The sequence below is a fragment of the Gossypium hirsutum genome, chromosome A06 (assembly GCF_007990345.1).
Source record: "Gossypium hirsutum isolate 1008001.06 chromosome A06, Gossypium_hirsutum_v2.1, whole genome shotgun sequence".
NCBI classification, from domain to species: domain Eukaryota; kingdom Viridiplantae; phylum Streptophyta; class Magnoliopsida; order Malvales; family Malvaceae; genus Gossypium; species Gossypium hirsutum.
In genome coordinates, this window is record NC_053429.1 from 119,625,418 (window position 1) to 119,644,400 (window position 18,983).

The window sequence follows — 18,983 nt, forward strand, 5'->3', positions numbered from 1 at the left end:
AATAATTATATAATTTTAAAATTTTATAAAAGTTATTAATATAAATTGTTAAAGATATGTGACCCAAATTCTTGTTAAAATAAAATACAAGTGGCAAGATAGGGGATCTGCGAGGGCGATGGCCGATAAATAAAATATAGGCTACACAAGTTATACTACCTCTATTTGATGTTGATTATAATAAGTTGTTTTAACCTTCTTGCATTACTCCTATTTGACTTTGATTAGAATATAGTTTTACAAACCTATAAATAGATGAAGTGGTCTCTCCTCTTGTATAATTCGAATTCGACATGGTAAATTTTCTTTTCCTCTACCTGTGGTTTTTTTCCTGAAAAGGTTTCCACATAAAATCTGTGTGTTCTATTTTTCATTCTTTTCTTTGCGATACATTGCCATTATCGACATTTTATTATCACATAAATGTTAAGATTTTTTTCTTAAATGTAAATTAGTGAACACAATTCAGTTTACTTACAATTTTTGCACTAAAAAAAACAATTTCTAATTAGACAAATAAATGTGCTCTATAGTTTATACCTTTTAACCTAAACAAGTCGTCAGACATATATGCATAAGAGGCTTGTTCTGTAACGCCCTGAAATTTTTAATTTCGAATTTCATGTTGAATCGAGATAAATTCAATTAAATTTTTTGAATATTTTATTGTAATGATCCGGATTTCAACAGTGCCAAAAAATTTGGTTTAGGACCAAGTTTATTGAATAGAATTAGTAGATAATTAAATTAGAATAATTAAGTGTCAAATACACATCAGAAAGGTCAAAAGAGTGAATGTAATTGAACTAAATCGGTTAATAAAACTAGTATAAGGACTAAATTGATTAATGACTAAAGTGTAAGGAAAGAGATTTTTAAATTCATAAGTTCCTTAAATGGATATTAAACAAAGGTTAATTAGCAATTAAACCATTTTAATTTCATGTTAGTGGAGTGTCATCATTTTCCACTAAGTGAATATTAAGTTAATTTAATCATTTGATTAGTGACTTAATTGACTTAATTAACTTGTTAATTACCCCCATCTCTATATATACATATATATGCCTTGATAGTGGGAGGGAGAAAAACATTAAGCTCATTCTTTCCCCCTTTCACCGTCCATTATAGAAAGAAAACCAATTTTTTTCCTTTCATTTCCTCCATTGTCGTAGCTTCAATTAGAAGGATAGGTGAGCTGTTTTCATTAATTTTTAAAAAATTGTTGATTAATAATGTTAGATTTTAGAAGCCCGAATCATAAATCTATGAAATTAATAAGCTTTGAGTTAGGTTTTCATTGTTAGAAAATTTCAAATTTTGATATAAATAGCTTGAATGCATGCAAGAATTTAGTTTAAGTGATGGAAAATATGTTAGAAATTCAAAAGGAATTAAAGAATTTAGTTTGAATCAATTGATAAATAATCTATTGCTAAGGACTAAATCATAAATGACAAAAAAATACAAGGTTTAAGAATAAATAATGATTGTAGGAGGTCCCTATACTATATGTATTAAGTTAGATTTAAATTCGATTTGGCAAATTGTGAAAAACGAGTGTTTCAGATATTTGGGTATATAGGGACTAAATCGAATAAAATTATTTCATGTATATTATGTATTGATTTGTATTTGAATTGTGTGATTAATTTATTTTTTTTATCAAAACTTATCGCACATAACTAAAGAAGACGTTGAGATGTCGAAAAACAAAAGGAAAGGCAAAATCGTAGACGAATAGCTAATATTGTTTGTGTTCTCATAATTCGAGTTCATTAAATATCTAAACGTATTTGCTTGACTTGTTAAGTGATCGGAAATAGTAAACTATCAACATGATTATGGACATTAATAATGAAAGGTATGTATACCCAGGGGCGAAGCCAGAACAATTTTTTAGGGGGCGAATGAAATTTTTATTTTTTATAGTCTATATCTTTATAATTTTAAAAAGATTAAATCGAATTTTTATAATTTTAGGGGGCCAAAGTGCAATTTTACCTTTACTAATTTAAAATTTTAAAAAATTTAAAGGGCCTAAATAATAATTTTTCATTTTAGGGGGACCGAGGCCTCTGCCAGCCCCCTTAGCTTCGCCTCAGCGTATACCTGACTAAGTGATTTGTGATTGTTGATATGTGATTCGTATGCATATATGCTTGTTTGATGATATATGGCCTTTGTCATGTTAACGTTGTTGGATAGAGTCATGGGTATAATTGGTATGCTATAGGGTCCATTTGATAGGTGGGAGTTTCAACACTTTACGTGTGTTATATTTAGCGCCTTGTGCGTGTTACATTGAGCGCTATATGTGTGTTATAGTCACAGCCTCATGCATGTTATATTAACTGCTTTATGCATGTTGTGTTGATGTGATTGGTGGGATTGGTGCTTTATGCTTGACTAGCACTCTAATGCGTATACTGGTGTACGTTGGTAGATTGATCCGTGTATCTGTCCTCTAATCCGAGTCAATTTATAAGGGCCAAATAAATTAATTAAATGTGATTTTTAATAAGATACTTGAATTTGATAATAACGATTAAAAATGTAACACTGCTTATTATACATATGTGAAACTAAAATGAGATAAAAATGTTTATATGTTAAACTAAAGCAAATACCCTAGGGGTGCATCAGAAAATATATAGAGTAGTTAAGCAAAGCGTAGATGTGAATCAGTTGAAATGATAAACAAATTATTGGTATATACGTATTCTTGATGTTAATGTTGAAATGGTTGGTCAGTTAACTCGAGTTATCTTGTTACTTACTTCTGTTTTATTTTGTTATGTTTATATTTAGATTAGAATTATGTTAGCACCACTGAGTATACTTTACCCAGCATACGCATTTGTTTATTTCTATGCACAAGTTTCGAATAAAAGCTATCGCGGTCAAGCATCCAATTTTTAGGCTCATCTTGGAACTCATTACGAACCTATTTTGTATGTATATATATATGTTTTAAAGTCATATGGCATGTACCTAGGTTGGTTGACTTGTTGCCTAAGTTAGTTATGACACTTTTGGTAAGTGACCTATAATGTTATTTTGGTTGAATTTTATCTCTTGATAACTAATTAATTATGCTTGATTTTGTAAGTTTAAATGTGCAAATTGGTTAGTTTAGTAATGATGTATTGAAGGTTATGATTTGATAATGTTTGAACAATGTTTTAGATAGGTTAATTGGATGAATATGTTTTGTGGTAAGTTTTAAGTACGTTTAGGTTCATTTAAGGCTTTGAACACTTAAAAGCGCAAGATTTTGACCATTTGGTCACTAAGTCTCAAGACGGAAAAAGCATACCTCAAACTCATTCGAACAAATTTCATCTAAATTTTGCATTCAAATGCATAAGGTTTCAAGACATATATGTATAGCCTTGAGACAATTGATCTTAGGTCTCTAAGACAAGTGGTCTCTATCTTAATAGAGAGTTACATCAAAGCTGAATAGATATTGCCCTGCTCCAGGTCTCTGGACAAAACCCCCTTATCTCAAGACATCCAAACTTCGAAGCAAAAATAAGAAAATAGGGAAGGTTGATCTTGTGACAGCTCTAATTTGACCCTAGTCGGGAAGTGGTTTCGGGACCACAAAACTGAGTCACAAAATTATTTAAATGCTCTTTTCTATGTTTATTATATGTGAAGTATCATGTGTGAAAGTATCATGTCTAAATTTTTCATTTGAATGTGAAATTATGAAAAAGGACTTATGTGATAAAATTGAAGAATGTGTTAGGAAGAAATGAGGTGACCGAATAATGCATGACTTATTAAAAGGGAGGACTTGCATGTCAATTTGTCCAATTTAAAGTTAGTGGCCAGCCATGATGATGATGATTTGTAATATATGCATTTTATATATATAAGAAATATAATTATTAAATGTTTTATAATAAACATAAGAAATTAATAAAAGAAAAGAAAGCCATACATCCTTGCCTTGTTCTTGCCGAATGTTTGAGAAAGAAAGAAGAAATATGCTTTGAGGATTTCGGCAACATAATAAGCTAAAAATTTAATGTAAATTTCATGTAGTTTTTGTTAATTTTTAATAGATGTGTGATCCTTGTTTAATTAGTGTTAAAGCCCATGTTGAAATTTTGATTTCGGTTGAGGTATGTGCATTCGGTCATAGAGGAAATTGAATCAAATTTGGTTGTTTGTCTTAATTAAGGAGAGAAATTTATGAATCTATAATAAGTGACTAAATGGTAAAATAATGAGTTGGAGGGACTTGTATGTGAAGAGATGGCATTCGGTTAAGAGTATCTTTGACAAATTTGGTTCTTGTTATTTTGCATGAACTTAGATTAATTTGTAAGGACTTGAAAATACTAAGGAATATTCGGATGAAGTGAAATAGATAGAATGCTGAGTAATTACATGTTAAGGATGTTAAGGCTTAATTGTTAATGTCCGAATACTATAAAGGGGGCTGTTATGCGAATTAATTTTAAGTTGTGTTATTTTATATATATATAATATATAATCTATGGGGTAATGTTAAGTGGATCAATTGATCGATTAAATAGTTGCTTTACTTTAATTCAAGCTCAAGACCCAAAGAACCGAGACTTGGATCGGGAAAGGCGAAGTTAGCCGAGTAGTCGACACTATTGTACGAAGTTGTCGAGGTAAGTTCTTAAGTAATTTAAATTCAATTCGGTATGCTTAGAATTTAAATAAACATAGTAAGGTAAAATGCTTGATTATATAGATGTATAAATATAATGTGATGGATATATGTTTGGAGAAATGATTAAAGCCGAATGTGGCTAAATTATTAATCCGAAATAGACATAGAAATATAATGTGCTGCATGTGTGTTTGAATAAATAAATTGAGCAGAATGTGGCTATACTTTTTGAATTGAAATAGACATTGAGACAATGTGCCGAAGGTATTTTCAAATGAAAGGATTGATGAAATTGATGTGTATCAAAGTAGTTGTGTTATGACTCATACTATGTGTAATCTTAGCAATGAGCTAAGTAGTGAATGATTGTAACATCGGGCTAAAAGCTTAGCAGGCATATTGCCGGTGATATGATCCAGGTTATAATTCTAGCAGGCTACATGCTGGTATGATTTTTCGTGACTAAGAATTGATGTGTTATTGAACAAGTTAAAAATGAGTGTAAAGCCAAGTACGAGTTAAATTGCTATTAATTCGTAATAAGGTATGCATGTGAATAGTTATGAGAATTTTTGTATGTAATTTATGATTGAATGATGGCTATGATTTAAATGATATTGATTTGGTATATCCAATTGAAGTATAAGTTATGAAAGTATGAAAGAACAGGTGAATTGTTTATCGAAATGTGATATTCGGGCCTCGGCCTAGCAAGCTTTAAGCTGGTGAATAATATTATCGGGCTTCGGGCCTAGCAGGCTATAATGCCGGTGAGATAATATCGGGCTTCGAGCCTAGCAAGCTATAATACCGGTGAAATGATATCGGGCTTCAAGCCTAGCAGGTGAAATGCCGGTGAATGAGTTCAGACTTAAAGTCTAGCAAGCTTCGTGCCGGTGATGAATTCGGGTTTAAAACCTAGCAGGCTAAATGCAGGTGATTTGATAAAAGTCTAAGACTATGAGACCTTGTGTTAAATCGGCAATTGAATTCATTCAATACATTAAGTTGGTCAGGTATGTGATATATACTTATACATGTTAGATCGATTGGAATTGAATCATGAATGTGAAATGAGAAGCATAGGTGAAGATGTCATATGTGTATGTGTGTATTCGGTCATGGTGAAAGGTTATATGAATTATGTGAAATACTATTTAGATATGAATGACGAAATTAACTGTGGTTATGAAATGGTACAATGGTTGAATTTGGTTGAATTAAAGTTGACACTGAAGTATTTAAATGCCTATGTCATATATGTGAGTAAGGGTAAAACCATCGTAAATAATCGATAAGGGTGGGCTATGTGCGGAACCATCTTATAATTACTAATTTGAACAGTTGTGTGTGAATCATTGAGCATGATGTATTGTATTGAGATTATGCTTAAGTGAAATTATAGATATGTGATGAAATTGATTGGTGATATACATGTTTAAATAATATGAATGCAAAGAATGTGTGAAAGAGTAAATTTGTAATAAATCTGCTTGGGACAACAGCAGTAACGTGATTTTGGAAAATCACCATAAATTGTGAGAGTTGAGTTAGAAGCTGAATAAATTATGTAATTAAAGCTTAATAAGTCTAGTTTCTTATAAAAGAAACTGTGTAAGCAATATAATTGCTAATAATGAGATATTTGAAGTGGCGTGAGACAGAGTCAAATGACTTCGGGGTCCCCTGTTCTGTTTTTAGAAAATCATTATAATTTATACAAAAATGGTTATAAGATAAAATTTATATTATTATACTCCTTAATGAGTCTAGTTTCAAATTAAATCAACGAGAACATATTTTGAATTCTGTACAATGAGAAATTTGATTCGTAGTGAAGAGTGGTCAGATTAGTCAAATAGTGAAATAGGGGAAACTTTAAGAAAAATATGGTATTGATTGGCCAAACCAAAAATTCTGAAAATTTTATGGATAGAAGATATATGAGTATATTTTCAGGAAAAATTAACGACAATTGATTTGGAGTTTCGTAGCTCCAGTTATAAATAGTTTAGTAACTGTTGCTCAGGAAAACAACTTGTAGTGAATTTATGATTATGTTGTAAACATTGATAAAACTTGTTAATGAGTTGCTTATTGTTTTCTTATGAACTTACTAAGCGTAAAGCTTACTTCCCTTTTCTTTCCCATATTCCCTAGGGTTGCAAGGTTAGCTCGGGTTGGAGGTCGTCAGAGATATTATCACATAGTCGAGTCTACACTATCGGCGTAAGTAAATCTTAGTGTTTCGAGTCTATGGCATGTATAGGGTTGTAAAGTTGAGCATGTAATATTATGATTAAGCCAAAGACTTTGGCTTGTTATTAAGGTAGTTTGATTATTCATATGCTTGTATGTTATTATCTCCTGTGATGTGGTTTATAGCATGTATATTTAGAATTTGAATTGTGATTCATTGTTGAGTAAGTAAATGATACAAGACTAAGATATTGGTAAATATTTAATAATATCTCATGAATGTTTTGGGGCCTTGTAAGCCCGATTAAAGGATAATATACGCGTGTATGAAAAGTTTAAAATTGATCAAAAATTTTTACGGCCTGGTTTTATATAAATGGTTGAGTTTAAATCTGGTAGCACCTCGAACCCTCTTCCGGTACGGGCGAAGGGTGTTACAGATCTTGAGACCTAGTCTCGAGACATAAAGGACCTTGCCTCGAGACGCACTCTTTTGTGTCTCGAGACAAGTAAATATTGAAGCTAAAATTTCCAGAATAATTTATGACTTGTCTCGAGACATAACTTGGAATTTTGACAAGTGAGTTTGGATTCGTGTCCTAACTCCGATTTTGACTTAGCATGACCCCGCAATAAGATGAAATAAGATCTTAAACCTTATAAATGCATATGAATGATTTTGTTAAATGATTTATTTGTTATGTTATTGGTAAATGTGAATTAAATATGGTGAAATTATATTGAAATAGTCTAAAGTCTAAGCTGCTTTGACAATGTAATGTGATGTTACATACTCGAAGTTGACGACCGGATCGAGTGTTGGTTGTCACATTTATAGATCATGGACTTATAATATTAGTAAGATAAAATATTTCAGGAATTTCAAATGAAAGAATAAAATTTAGATTATTAGTTTTTTTATAGATCATGAACTTATTTGAACTTTGTTAAATTTTAAGTTTAAATTGAATTTTGATTTTATTTTTATAGATTAAATTGATTTTTGAATTTTTAATCGGGCACTAATTTTGTAACTAACTTCTTCTGCTTCTTTTTGAAAATTAGTATGAATACTGGGTGTTGTGTTGACATGTATTCGTATTATTATTTAGTTTAATTATATAGGATTTTTATTAGACCTTTTATATTAAAATAATATAGTTTCACAGAAATTTTGGTAAACTATGATGATAATTACTTTAAATAGAAGTCGTTTCTATTTTAATCTTACTATTTGTGTATTTTTTATTTTAATAATAGAAGTCGTTTTTATTTTGATCACGTTACAATTTTAATGTTAAAGTGATAGAGTTAACAAAAATAATAATCCGAATAAGAACAATTTAAAGTGGTTAGCGAAAATGTTTACCTTAAAATAATTAGAAATAGAATATAAGTATAATTCCTTAGCCACCAAAGATCATGAGTTAATTGCCATGCAAAATAACTGCCACTTGGAACTTTAATTGGCCTTCACCAGTAACCTCAATTTTCTTTAATGTGCTACCACATGTTGCTATATATATTCTTTTTTTACAAGCTTCAATTGTGATTTATTTTTTTTAATTTTGAGTTAGTTGAATATAGTTTTTTGGTTTTTTTAGTTAATTTAAATGTGTAATTCAATTTTGAGGTTTGATTCGAGTTAAATTGTACAATTCAAATAACTCAAATAGCATATTTGTTTAAATACCCTTTGGTCCTTGTCAATTTCGAAATGAACAACTTGGTCTCTGTCAATAAAAATTTAAAAGTTCAAAATAATTTTATATTTTTCAAAATATTTATTGAAAAACCTGAAATTTTATAATTATTAAAAAAATATAAATATAATAGATTATTCTCACTGAGTTAGGCTCTGTAGACATAGGGAAATACAACTACGTAAACAAATTTTATTGTCTCCTATTCTATCTTGGGCTATTGTAGTGCTTGCAGAAATGTTCACTTCCACAAACACTTCTATTCATACTTTTCTTGTTACTTAGAAACTATTTTGGGTCAATAATTGATATCAGAGCCTACCAGTTAACCCATCTATTAGAGATTCCTAATATTGCTAACTACAAGCTATGGAAGGATCATCAACCTCACGTCTCCCGATGTTGGAATTTGGCTATTATATTTACTGAAAGGCTTACATGAAGGCTTATATCAAATTTATTGGTGAAAAGCCTGGTATTGGATCCTTTTAAGATGGGAGTCACCCATGATGGACATTGAAGATGGAAGAGTGCCTAAATCCAATGTTCAATGGACAATCAAAGAAGAACATCTTGCCAATGCTAGCACTGAAGAATAACATCTTATGAATGGTTCAATCTCTCACAAGTAAAGCCTCATAAATGAGTGCAAACTTACAAGGAAAAAAAACAAGAAGAAGGAACTCAACAAACTAGTACAACACTCTCAAAAAACATGCATTTCATATATGAACCAATTGTCCATTTTTAGACTCAATATGGCAACCTTAAGTAGAGATAAATACTTCTTTAACACCAAAATAATCTTGGATAAATAATCTTCAAATTTTATCTCATGATAAGGCTTGGTAATCTCCATAAAATCGACACATATACTGGTTAAAGGATAAGCATAAGCCTTATCTAATAAAGGCATGTTGATCTCCAATCTTCCATCAACCATCACATGTGATTCACATAGTTTTGAGATGAGATAAAATATTCCAAGAACCCATTTGCTTATGACAAAACATATATGCAAGCCGAAGTCAAAATGCCAATATCCTAAAATATTCAAGCTATCCCAAATGCTTATCTGAACAAATATCTAAACAACTATTTAAACGGAATGTGTTTAAACAGTTGTTTGAACATGCATTGAGTCATCAGTTTTGAATAGCCTTGGTCCTAATATTGACCTATCAACATCATTGGAATTTTTATCAAAATAATATAAAAATAAAATCATTTCCCAAAAATAATATAAGTTTAACATTATTTACCAAAATAGTACATTTTCTACTCTAAAAAATGATGTCGCCTATCTCACAAGCAATTCTAACTCCAAAACTACTCCATCATTATTTAATAAGTATAAAAGTTTAAAATATGTATTTAAAAAGGGTGTTGCACTTTTGACATACAATACCCTGTTAATTTGACAAAAAATGGAAAAAAAATACAAAAAAATAAAACTGGAGGAAAAAATGGGTAGTGGGATGTTGTATGTCAAGTAGGTGACACCCCTTTAACAAATATTTTTTTTGTTAAATCAATTGGGTGTCACATGTTATGTAGGTGACACCCATTTAAAAAAAGTAAATTTCATTAATTATCATTAAATTTTATTTAAAATTATATTTTAATTATTTAATTTTTAAAAGGTACATAATAGTTATTAATATTATTAAATTGTTATATTTTTTATCACTTAATTATTAACTTTCATTAAAAAAAATAATGTTGCACCTTAATTTAAAGGGTTAATAGTTAATTTATTTTTTGAGCTAAAGTTAAAAATTATTTTAATATTTTTTAAAATTTTCTTAACAATATTGTAAAAAAAATTAAAAAACTTGAAAATTAAATAATCATTCTAATATAGGTCATTAATGGTAGAAATTTTTATGATTCTCAATAATGAAAGCAATGTTGCAAGCCTAGATTTTATTTCTTAAAAACTCGAGCAGCAACAATCGTTCTAATAGTAAAATCTAAATCTTACGTTAAGATACATTTTGCTAGGGCTTTTAGGGCTTTGAGAAAAATTAAAATAAAACAAAATAGAATTTGTAAAACAATTTCTGAGTAAAACAACATTAAGTTGTTGAGGTGATCAATCGTGGAAAACAAATGAAATTTAGTTTAAAATTTTTAAATTTTTATATAATTAAAATTTTCAAGAACTGTTAGTTTTTTTTTAAGATTTTTTATTTTTTTTACAATTATTGTTAAGAAAAGTTTAAAAATATCAAAATAATTTTTTTAACTATAGTTCATGGATCAAATTAACAAGGTGCAACGATACTTTTTTAACAAAAGTTAAATATCAAATGAAAAAATATAACAATTTGATAATATTAGTGATTATTATGTAATTTTTAAAAATTAAATGATTGTAATATAATTTTAAGCAAAATTTAGAAACATATATAATTTACCTTTTTAAAAAAATTCAAATTCCCGGGTATAGGATTTTTGGATTGATTTCGCACTCTAAATAGACCACACAAGTGGATACTATAAAAAACTTAGGTCACGTTTGGTTCGCTGTATTGGATTAGAGGTGTATTGGATTAGAGGTGTAATGGAATAGAGGTGTAATGGAAAAGCTGTGTAATAGCAAATCAACTGTTTGGTTGAATGTAATGGAATAGAGGCGTAATAGTAATCCTGTGTTTGGTTGAGTGTAATAGAGGTGTAATAGCATAATGAAAAAACTAAAATGACTAGAATACCCTTAGCAGAAATTTGTTTTGGTAAATGATTATTGTTATTGTTATTTAAATTTTAATAAGATTATTATTATCAATAATAAATAATTTAATCATATTTAAACATAATTATTATTAAATATATTTTAATTAAAATATATAATTTAATAAAATTCTTAATAATTAGCATAAATTTGTTTTGGTAAATTATTATTGTTATTGTTATTTAAATTTTAATAAGATTAATATCAATAATAAATAATTTAATCATATTTAAACATAATTATTATTAAATATATTATAATTAAAATATATAATTTAATAAAATTCTTAAAAATTAATATTCTTATATGAATTTACTCAAATCATAATATATGATACTGTAAAATATAAATTAACATAATTATTATTAAATATATTATAATTAAAATATATAATTTAATAAAATTCTTAATAAATAAAATTCTTCTATGAATTTACTCAAATCATAATATATGATACTATAAAAGAAAATTTCAAATAATTAATATTAAATATGATTTAATTAAATATATGATTTAATAAAATTTAAAATTATTATAACTAATATGATTATAGTTTATGAATTTGTATAATTTAAAATAATAATTATTACATATAATTTAATAATAATATATAATTTCATAAAATTCTTGATAATAAAAATTTTCTTATATGAATTTATACAATTTAAAATAATTAATATTAAATATAATTATATAGTGATATATAATTTCATAAAATTCTTAATAATAAAATGTTCTTATATGAATTTACTAAAATCAATATATAACTTGAGAATTATATTATGCATAAACATAATTAACTTATATTAAGAAAAGGTTAGATGAAAATGAAATTGTACATTAAAATCCATATGTTATATAGTTTTACAACATCAAAAAGTTTGAACATTGATATTTAATGGTAAGAAAGAAATCTCCTAACCCATTCCAATCGGGCAACTGAAGGTAAACTAAAGAAAACGATCATTTGAGTTGGATGGTCGGGAAGTTTACTCAATGCATCATACCGCTGATCGTCGGTTAAACCTTCAATTGACCATAAGGCTGAATATAAATTTGAAGCTCTCTCTTCCATATGTTGTTCTGACTTCTGCTGAACTACCACCTCAGAGGCAAAACTCCTACTGATTTGATCGCCAACGGCCTGGATTTTCTCCCCGAACAAAGTGGCAGCCTCATTAAATGAAGAAAACACATTATCACGAGCATCAGATTTCTTCTTTCTCTTGTTTGAAGATGAGGAACCCCCTTGGTCTCGATCTCCTCGCGGATCCGTACCAGAAACATCCATGTCGTCTAAAGAGACGTCAGCTTCGCAGTCATAGAATGTGTTTCTCTCTTCATTCATATCTGTAGTACGTACATCATCAGCATGTATTTCTTCAAGAACATCAGCAGCTGTTTGAGCATCTCTCCCAGTTGCTCGATCTCTTGCGTATATGGTAGTAAGCTGGTCATAGTAAGGGAAAGTACGAAATCTGAATTGGGCGGCTTCTTTGTGACTCTAAAAAAATGAGGAAATCATATTAGTCGTAAGTTTGGTAAAAATAATATAATAAAGACTTGAAATAATCTTACCTTTAAATAGGACTCCCAAACCGCATCTTCAGCAACAACGAGCTGCCTATGCTCGTCCCAACCAAAACCGCTATTGTTTTGGCCATTAAGCATGTCGTAGACGATTGACCACTCCCTTTTAAGTAACCTAATCCTTGATTCAATATTAGGTTTCGCCTTCAACATTGCATTTGGTAAAACCGTTTCTAGCATTCTTTCCAACTCGTTCAAATAACCGGCTTTGAACCCGGTATCAGCATTAAATGTTCCAACATTGTGCAGGTCCACCATGCTGGAAACTAATGCTGCATCTTCCTCGGGAACCCATTTTCTTTTGCTTCCTCGAGAAGCTTGAGCATTTGATTCTGGAACACCTGACATAATGATCTTAAGAACAAAAAAAACAAATTATATTAATTACTATTTTAATATCATGATTCAAAAGGTGCTTGCCAAACTAATTTAAAATTATAACACATGCTGAATGAGAAGAAATTAAATTATAATTCAACAAGTTCAGTACAATACAAAAATCAATACAGAAGTTTCTCAAACGAATTTCTAGATGCTTGCCATTGGACTCTAAAATCTTGGGGCTCTATTTTATATTATATTAAACTTTACATCAATGGTCCCTGACCGACAGATTCACAGCAAATTATCATGTAAAGATAATTTTATAAAAAAATACTATTTATTTAATTGATTGTTCAATAAAATAGTGAAACCCAAAAAAAAAGGTTATAATAATTATTGATGAATTTTTTCGAAACAACCCAGCATAATTTATACATCAGAATAAAAATAAAAATAAAAAGCAGATGATTTCGACAGCCGGCATAGTCTTATAATATATCATAACAGTCCGGAATCTAAACAAGAAGACACGACACATGCTAAGGATGTTAAACACACGAAGGACTAGAAACAAGATAAATCAGATAGAAAGAACTAGGAAAAAAAACAAGAGCTTGTATTAATGGAGGTTTTTTCTTTTGTCTGATATGTATGCAGCTAGTAGTATTTTTAGAGGTTATATATATACAGTCAAAAATACTAGCTGATCTCTATTGGGATTAAAATTTAAACATGGATTATCAACATCGAGCTAGTTTCATTCTTAAAGCAAAATTTACAAAAATGGAGGCTCACTTCATTAAATCTATTAAATGACCATGAATACCAATGGAAAACTAACCTGTAATGAGCAAATCGGGGATGACTACGATGAAGAAGTGTTGGAACAAATAACCTGTAATAAGAAAATGGAAAGCTGATAAATTCCCATGTTGTGCATATTATAGAAGTAGTTGAAGTTCAATATAGAAAACATTAAAGGAAGATTAGATAGTATATATAGAGATGGTCAAGCTTTAGTTGATATAAAGAATGATACTATTTTGATATTAAGAGAACAGGATAATAAGAATAAACTAAACAATCTCCAGGATTGGTTTACACAAGCTTTAGAAAAACAAACTACTGTTAGGGAACTAGTACAAAACAACCAAAGCACGATCATTCTGTTATGGTAGTTTTTCCTCCATGTGCAAAACACTTACCGCCCTTCCATGGCATTGAGTTTCAACCCTTTGAGGTTTGTCCCAAGATCTTTGTTATTTTCAATCAGACTGATAATAGGAACCAAGTCTTGTTCAAACCGGCTATCACAAACAAGTTTCATGGTAATGGATTAAATGTTTTTGCAAATTACAATGATGGCAAGTATGAGAGGAAAGATGTTTATGATGTGGGAGAAGAAACATCCTCTTTTTTGAAAGAGGATTCCGATGATATTGATGCACTGCTCAGCTCGGAAGAGGAAGAACAAGTTGAGTATGACGAAGAAGAGGTTAGCACAGCCCGGACCTTTGGAAATTATGAATTCGATACTGCTGATTCTCGCTCTGCTCATGGCTCGAAACTGGAAATTATCAAATCGCCAAAGCACCCTCAAGTCTCGATGGAGCTGAATTGAATATCCGTTACCAACTGACAAATTTGACAGGGCAGAGAAAAAAAAAATATGAAACTGAGATGGAAAACAATGAAAGTGAACTGGAAAGGTTGCGCAATTTAGTAAAGGAACTAGAGGAGAGGGAATTGAAGCTCGAGGGCGAATTGCTTGAGTACTACGATTTAAAAAAGCAGGAATCAGATATTGCTGAATTACAAAAGCAGCTTAACATCAAGACAGTTGAAATTGACATGCTGAATATTACCATAAACTCTTTGCAAACTGAGAGGAAGAAGCTTCAAGAAGAGATTGCACATGAAGCTTCTATAAAAAAGGAGCTGGAGGTGGCTAGGAACAAAATCAAGGAGCTACAAAGGCAAATTCAACTTGCTGCTAACCAAACAAAAGCTCAGGTATTGTTTCTCAAGCAACAAGTTTCTGGTCTTCAAGCAAAAGAGCAAGAAGCCATCAAAAGTGATGCTGAGATTGACAAGAAATTGAAAGCTTTAAAGGAGTTAGAAATTGAAGTTGTGGAGCTTAGGAGAAAGAATAAAGAGCTTCAACATGAAAAGAGGGAGTTAACTGTTAAACTGGATGCTGCTGAAGCAAAAATAACCTCCCTTTCCAACATGACAGAGGTAAGTCCCACAGACATCTCTTATTTATCATATTCTGAACTACATTTATCTTATTTATCTTATTTATCAGCAAATGGTGTAAAGGAGAACAATCTTTCAGAATTAAATTATCTTCTGCACCCTCTAGCATGCCTATAGTGAAAAAGGTTTAAACTTAAAACCAATCAACTCCAAGATTCATTTATTTAGATGAATTATTTAAAACATTATGCAACCAATATTTGCTCTTCCAACTTAATTATAATTCAGCTTTTAGGACAAAATTCAAATTAAAACAAACCCACTTGCTATAGTTTATACCAACATCATTATTTTTCTTTGTTAATTAATAGAAAAAATTTTAATTGTTGTTGTGAGAATACTTGGCAACAAATACAAACAAAATCCTTAACTCTAAGGCAGAATTGTTCTTTATGAAGAAAAAGAAGCAGAAAGTACAAATCCTTGTTTAAAGAAGAAAACTAGGAATTGTGCAACTTTTTTCAATCATCTGCAATATTTGATCACACTGTGCAAGCAAAACATATGTTTCAATCTAAAAAAGCTTTCCAAAGTAAAAAAGAATCCATTCAGATCAGCAAGCAATGATCTTATTGGCTTTACTGCTTTGGTTTACAAGTGTGAACTACATTCACACCATCAATATGCATCACTTAGCATAAATTTATTTCCCCTCGCTTCCACCCGATCCTTGGGATCGATTAGTATAACAGGCAAAACGGTTCTGGAACTAGCACCAAAAAATGAAACAAGCAAAACGAAGAAATAGAACTAGCAGAAAGAAAAAGAGTATAACATATTCAAGCGAGTATTTAGCACCAAAAAGAAAAACGAAGAAATAGAACTAGCTGAAACAAGCAAAGGGAAAATTCTGGGAAAAAACCAACTCATTCAAAAAATGGCAGAAACTCTTATAAAATGTGGAGATAATGACACAGTTATACAACCATTATTATGAAAAGAATCATGTAAAATGCTTCAAGAAATGAAAAGTTTATTCATACCTCAAAAACCAAACGCCAAGACCGAGAGAAGAAACGATAAGGACAGAATCATCAACGAAATCAGTGGGAAATGGGAGGAGAAACGATGAGGACAGAAAAAGGAGAGGGTGGAGGTTGATTTCGGTTAGGGAGGGAGGGTAAAACAGAGACTTGGGAAGGGAAGCCGGACGTAATAGCTAATCTGGGATTTGGGAAGGGAATAGAGAAGCAGAGAATTTGGGCATTAGGTCGGTATTGTAATAGGCGCGTAATACCTATTACAGCAAACCAAACGCCGGAATAGATCGGTAATGTAATAGGCGCATAATCGGGGCGTAATGGATTACCTATTACACTGAACCAAACATGACCTTATTGTTTTAGTAAATAGTTTTGAAAAATAATTTCTATTTGAATATTATTTTGATAAAAATCCCAACGTCATCGTTACTCGTCGGAATAATATCTCGACCAAGCCTATATAATAAAAGGGATGGGATGGAGATTCCTCTTCATATCCCATTTGTTTTGGGCCCCTGATGGTTGACATAGCCGAATTGAATGCTAAGGCCGATTCATATTGGTCCAAAAGACCCCTTTTGTATGGGCTACAATGTTCCTCCATAGTTCATATTGGACCTCCATCTAGCTCGTTGCGGAGGGCCTTAATGACTGTTGAAATCTATTTTTGTTGAGTAAAGAGTTTTCTGGCCTGTAAGACGACGTGCGTGCAATGCAGATATAAATATGGAGGAAATTTAATTAAAAATAGAAGAAAAGGAAAAGACAAAAGGATGTCAGCAGACAGGTTGAACAGTGCAGAGAGTGACATCCAATCCAGAACCTAGACAATATTGAATTGAATACAAGATTTAAAGAATAGACACCCCACACCCACCACTTGAATATATTGAATTGCCAATTTGCCTTTGCCCTGCACTCATATGATATCATATTGTATGAGATAGAAAGACGTGACATAAATAAACAAACAAACAAACAAAACATGGGTTTTCATCATACCATTCCTAGACAAATCATACAAGGTAAAAGTAGGATGGAATTCCTCTATTAGAATTCAAATTATAATTTTGTTTTACTTACCTTTTATATATTAAATTAAAGAAGAAATTAATTTTTTCTGTTTAAAATTTCATTTATGTGAACTGTTAAAAATTAATATGGTGATAAAATAACTAAATAGTGAATATGACTGTCACGTGTGCTTCATGCTAACGTAAAAGGATTGATTTTTATTAATAGAAATATATAAAATTCTTAACAAAAAGACCAATTTTCTTTTGAATCTAATATACAAAGATTAATTTACTTATTTTTTGAACAAATAAGATAAAATGCAATTTAATTACTAATACAAAAACATTCATAGTACTTTCCCCACGCGAATCAAGGACTGGAATAAGTGTGCGGTTTTCTTCTTCGATTCATCTGCTTGATGGCAGTTCAACGAGAGCCAAGGTATTTTTCCCCTTAACAATTATATAAGTATTATATATATATTATATAAAATAGAAATAATAGAGATCTGATGGAGGTATAAATTTCAAGGTTTTAATGGGGTGAATTCAATAGTAGCTGATTTTGTAAAGCTAAAGCCCAAAGAACTGTTGAATTCAAGTGCAGTAAGAGGGTTCACATATTATCCAAGTCAACATGGCTTTGCTGCTGAGCTTGTTCAAATTAGGAAGGGCAGTGTTGTATTTGGAAGAGCTCCAATTACCAATAACCTGCTTCTCTGGTTTTTGGTACAAAATCGTTTTCCTATACCATCTTCTTTTTTACAACATAAATATTAAGAATCTTGTGTAGTTAATAGTTATGTTACCTGCTTCTTTTCATTTAAAGTTTTCAGGAATTCATATATGATAATGTGTTGAATAAATATTGAAAATGGCTCATGTTGTGGCCCTCTTTCATTTTGCTGCTTCACCCCAAAGCATGTTTTGCACCATTCAAAATAATATTAAACTCAAGATTGCCCAATAAATCAGACATGGAAAGCGCAGGGAATTTAGTTTTTATATTTTTATTTTTTTTGCAATAATATTTGGACTGTGCATAAAAATGCCAAATCAACATATTAATTATTGATTGTCGATTTAAGTTTACAATACTGTCATGCTTGATTCTGACAAAATAAATATATCATTGTCACCGCAGATAGTTATCCGCAATGTCAATTTGAAATATTTTCATATTATTCCGATCAATAATTTATTTTCCATATTATTCTCGAAAACAAAGCCCTTATCGGTTCTCCCTCGTCCCTCTTCAGTTTTAGTTTTAGTTTTAGTTTACACTTATTGTCTTTCCAACAAGGTTTTTCCCCTCTCCATATATTTCAACTCATTTTATAAAAGCAAGATTCTTTTATTGGCTTATTTGTCGTCTTCTTCTTTAAGTTATTACACGAGCCCTCCAATTAATGTTGTTAAGTATTATTTTGTTGTTCAATGTCTCCTTCCCTCAAATATAATATATATATATATATTCTCTCTTCACTGTGTGTTTGGGTACAAACATGTACAATT

General features: G+C 30.3%; 1 protein-coding gene across 1 annotated transcript; it reads left to right on the forward strand.

Moving 5' to 3' along the window:
- Nucleotides 1-14,381: 14,381 nt before the first annotated feature.
- Nucleotides 14,382-14,831, forward strand: LOC107963128 (transcription factor bHLH144-like). Its single transcript, XM_016899712.2, has one exon. The coding sequence runs from the start codon at nucleotides 14,382-14,384 to the stop codon at nucleotides 14,829-14,831; it is 450 nt and encodes a 149-aa protein (XP_016755201.2).
- Nucleotides 14,832-18,983: the final 4,152 nt, after the last annotated feature.

Excerpts from the sequence above, each read along its gene's own strand:
- LOC107963128 (XM_016899712.2), top strand. The coding sequence starts at position 14,382 with ATGGTAGTTTTTCCTCCATGTGCAAAACACTTACCGCCCTTCCATGGC.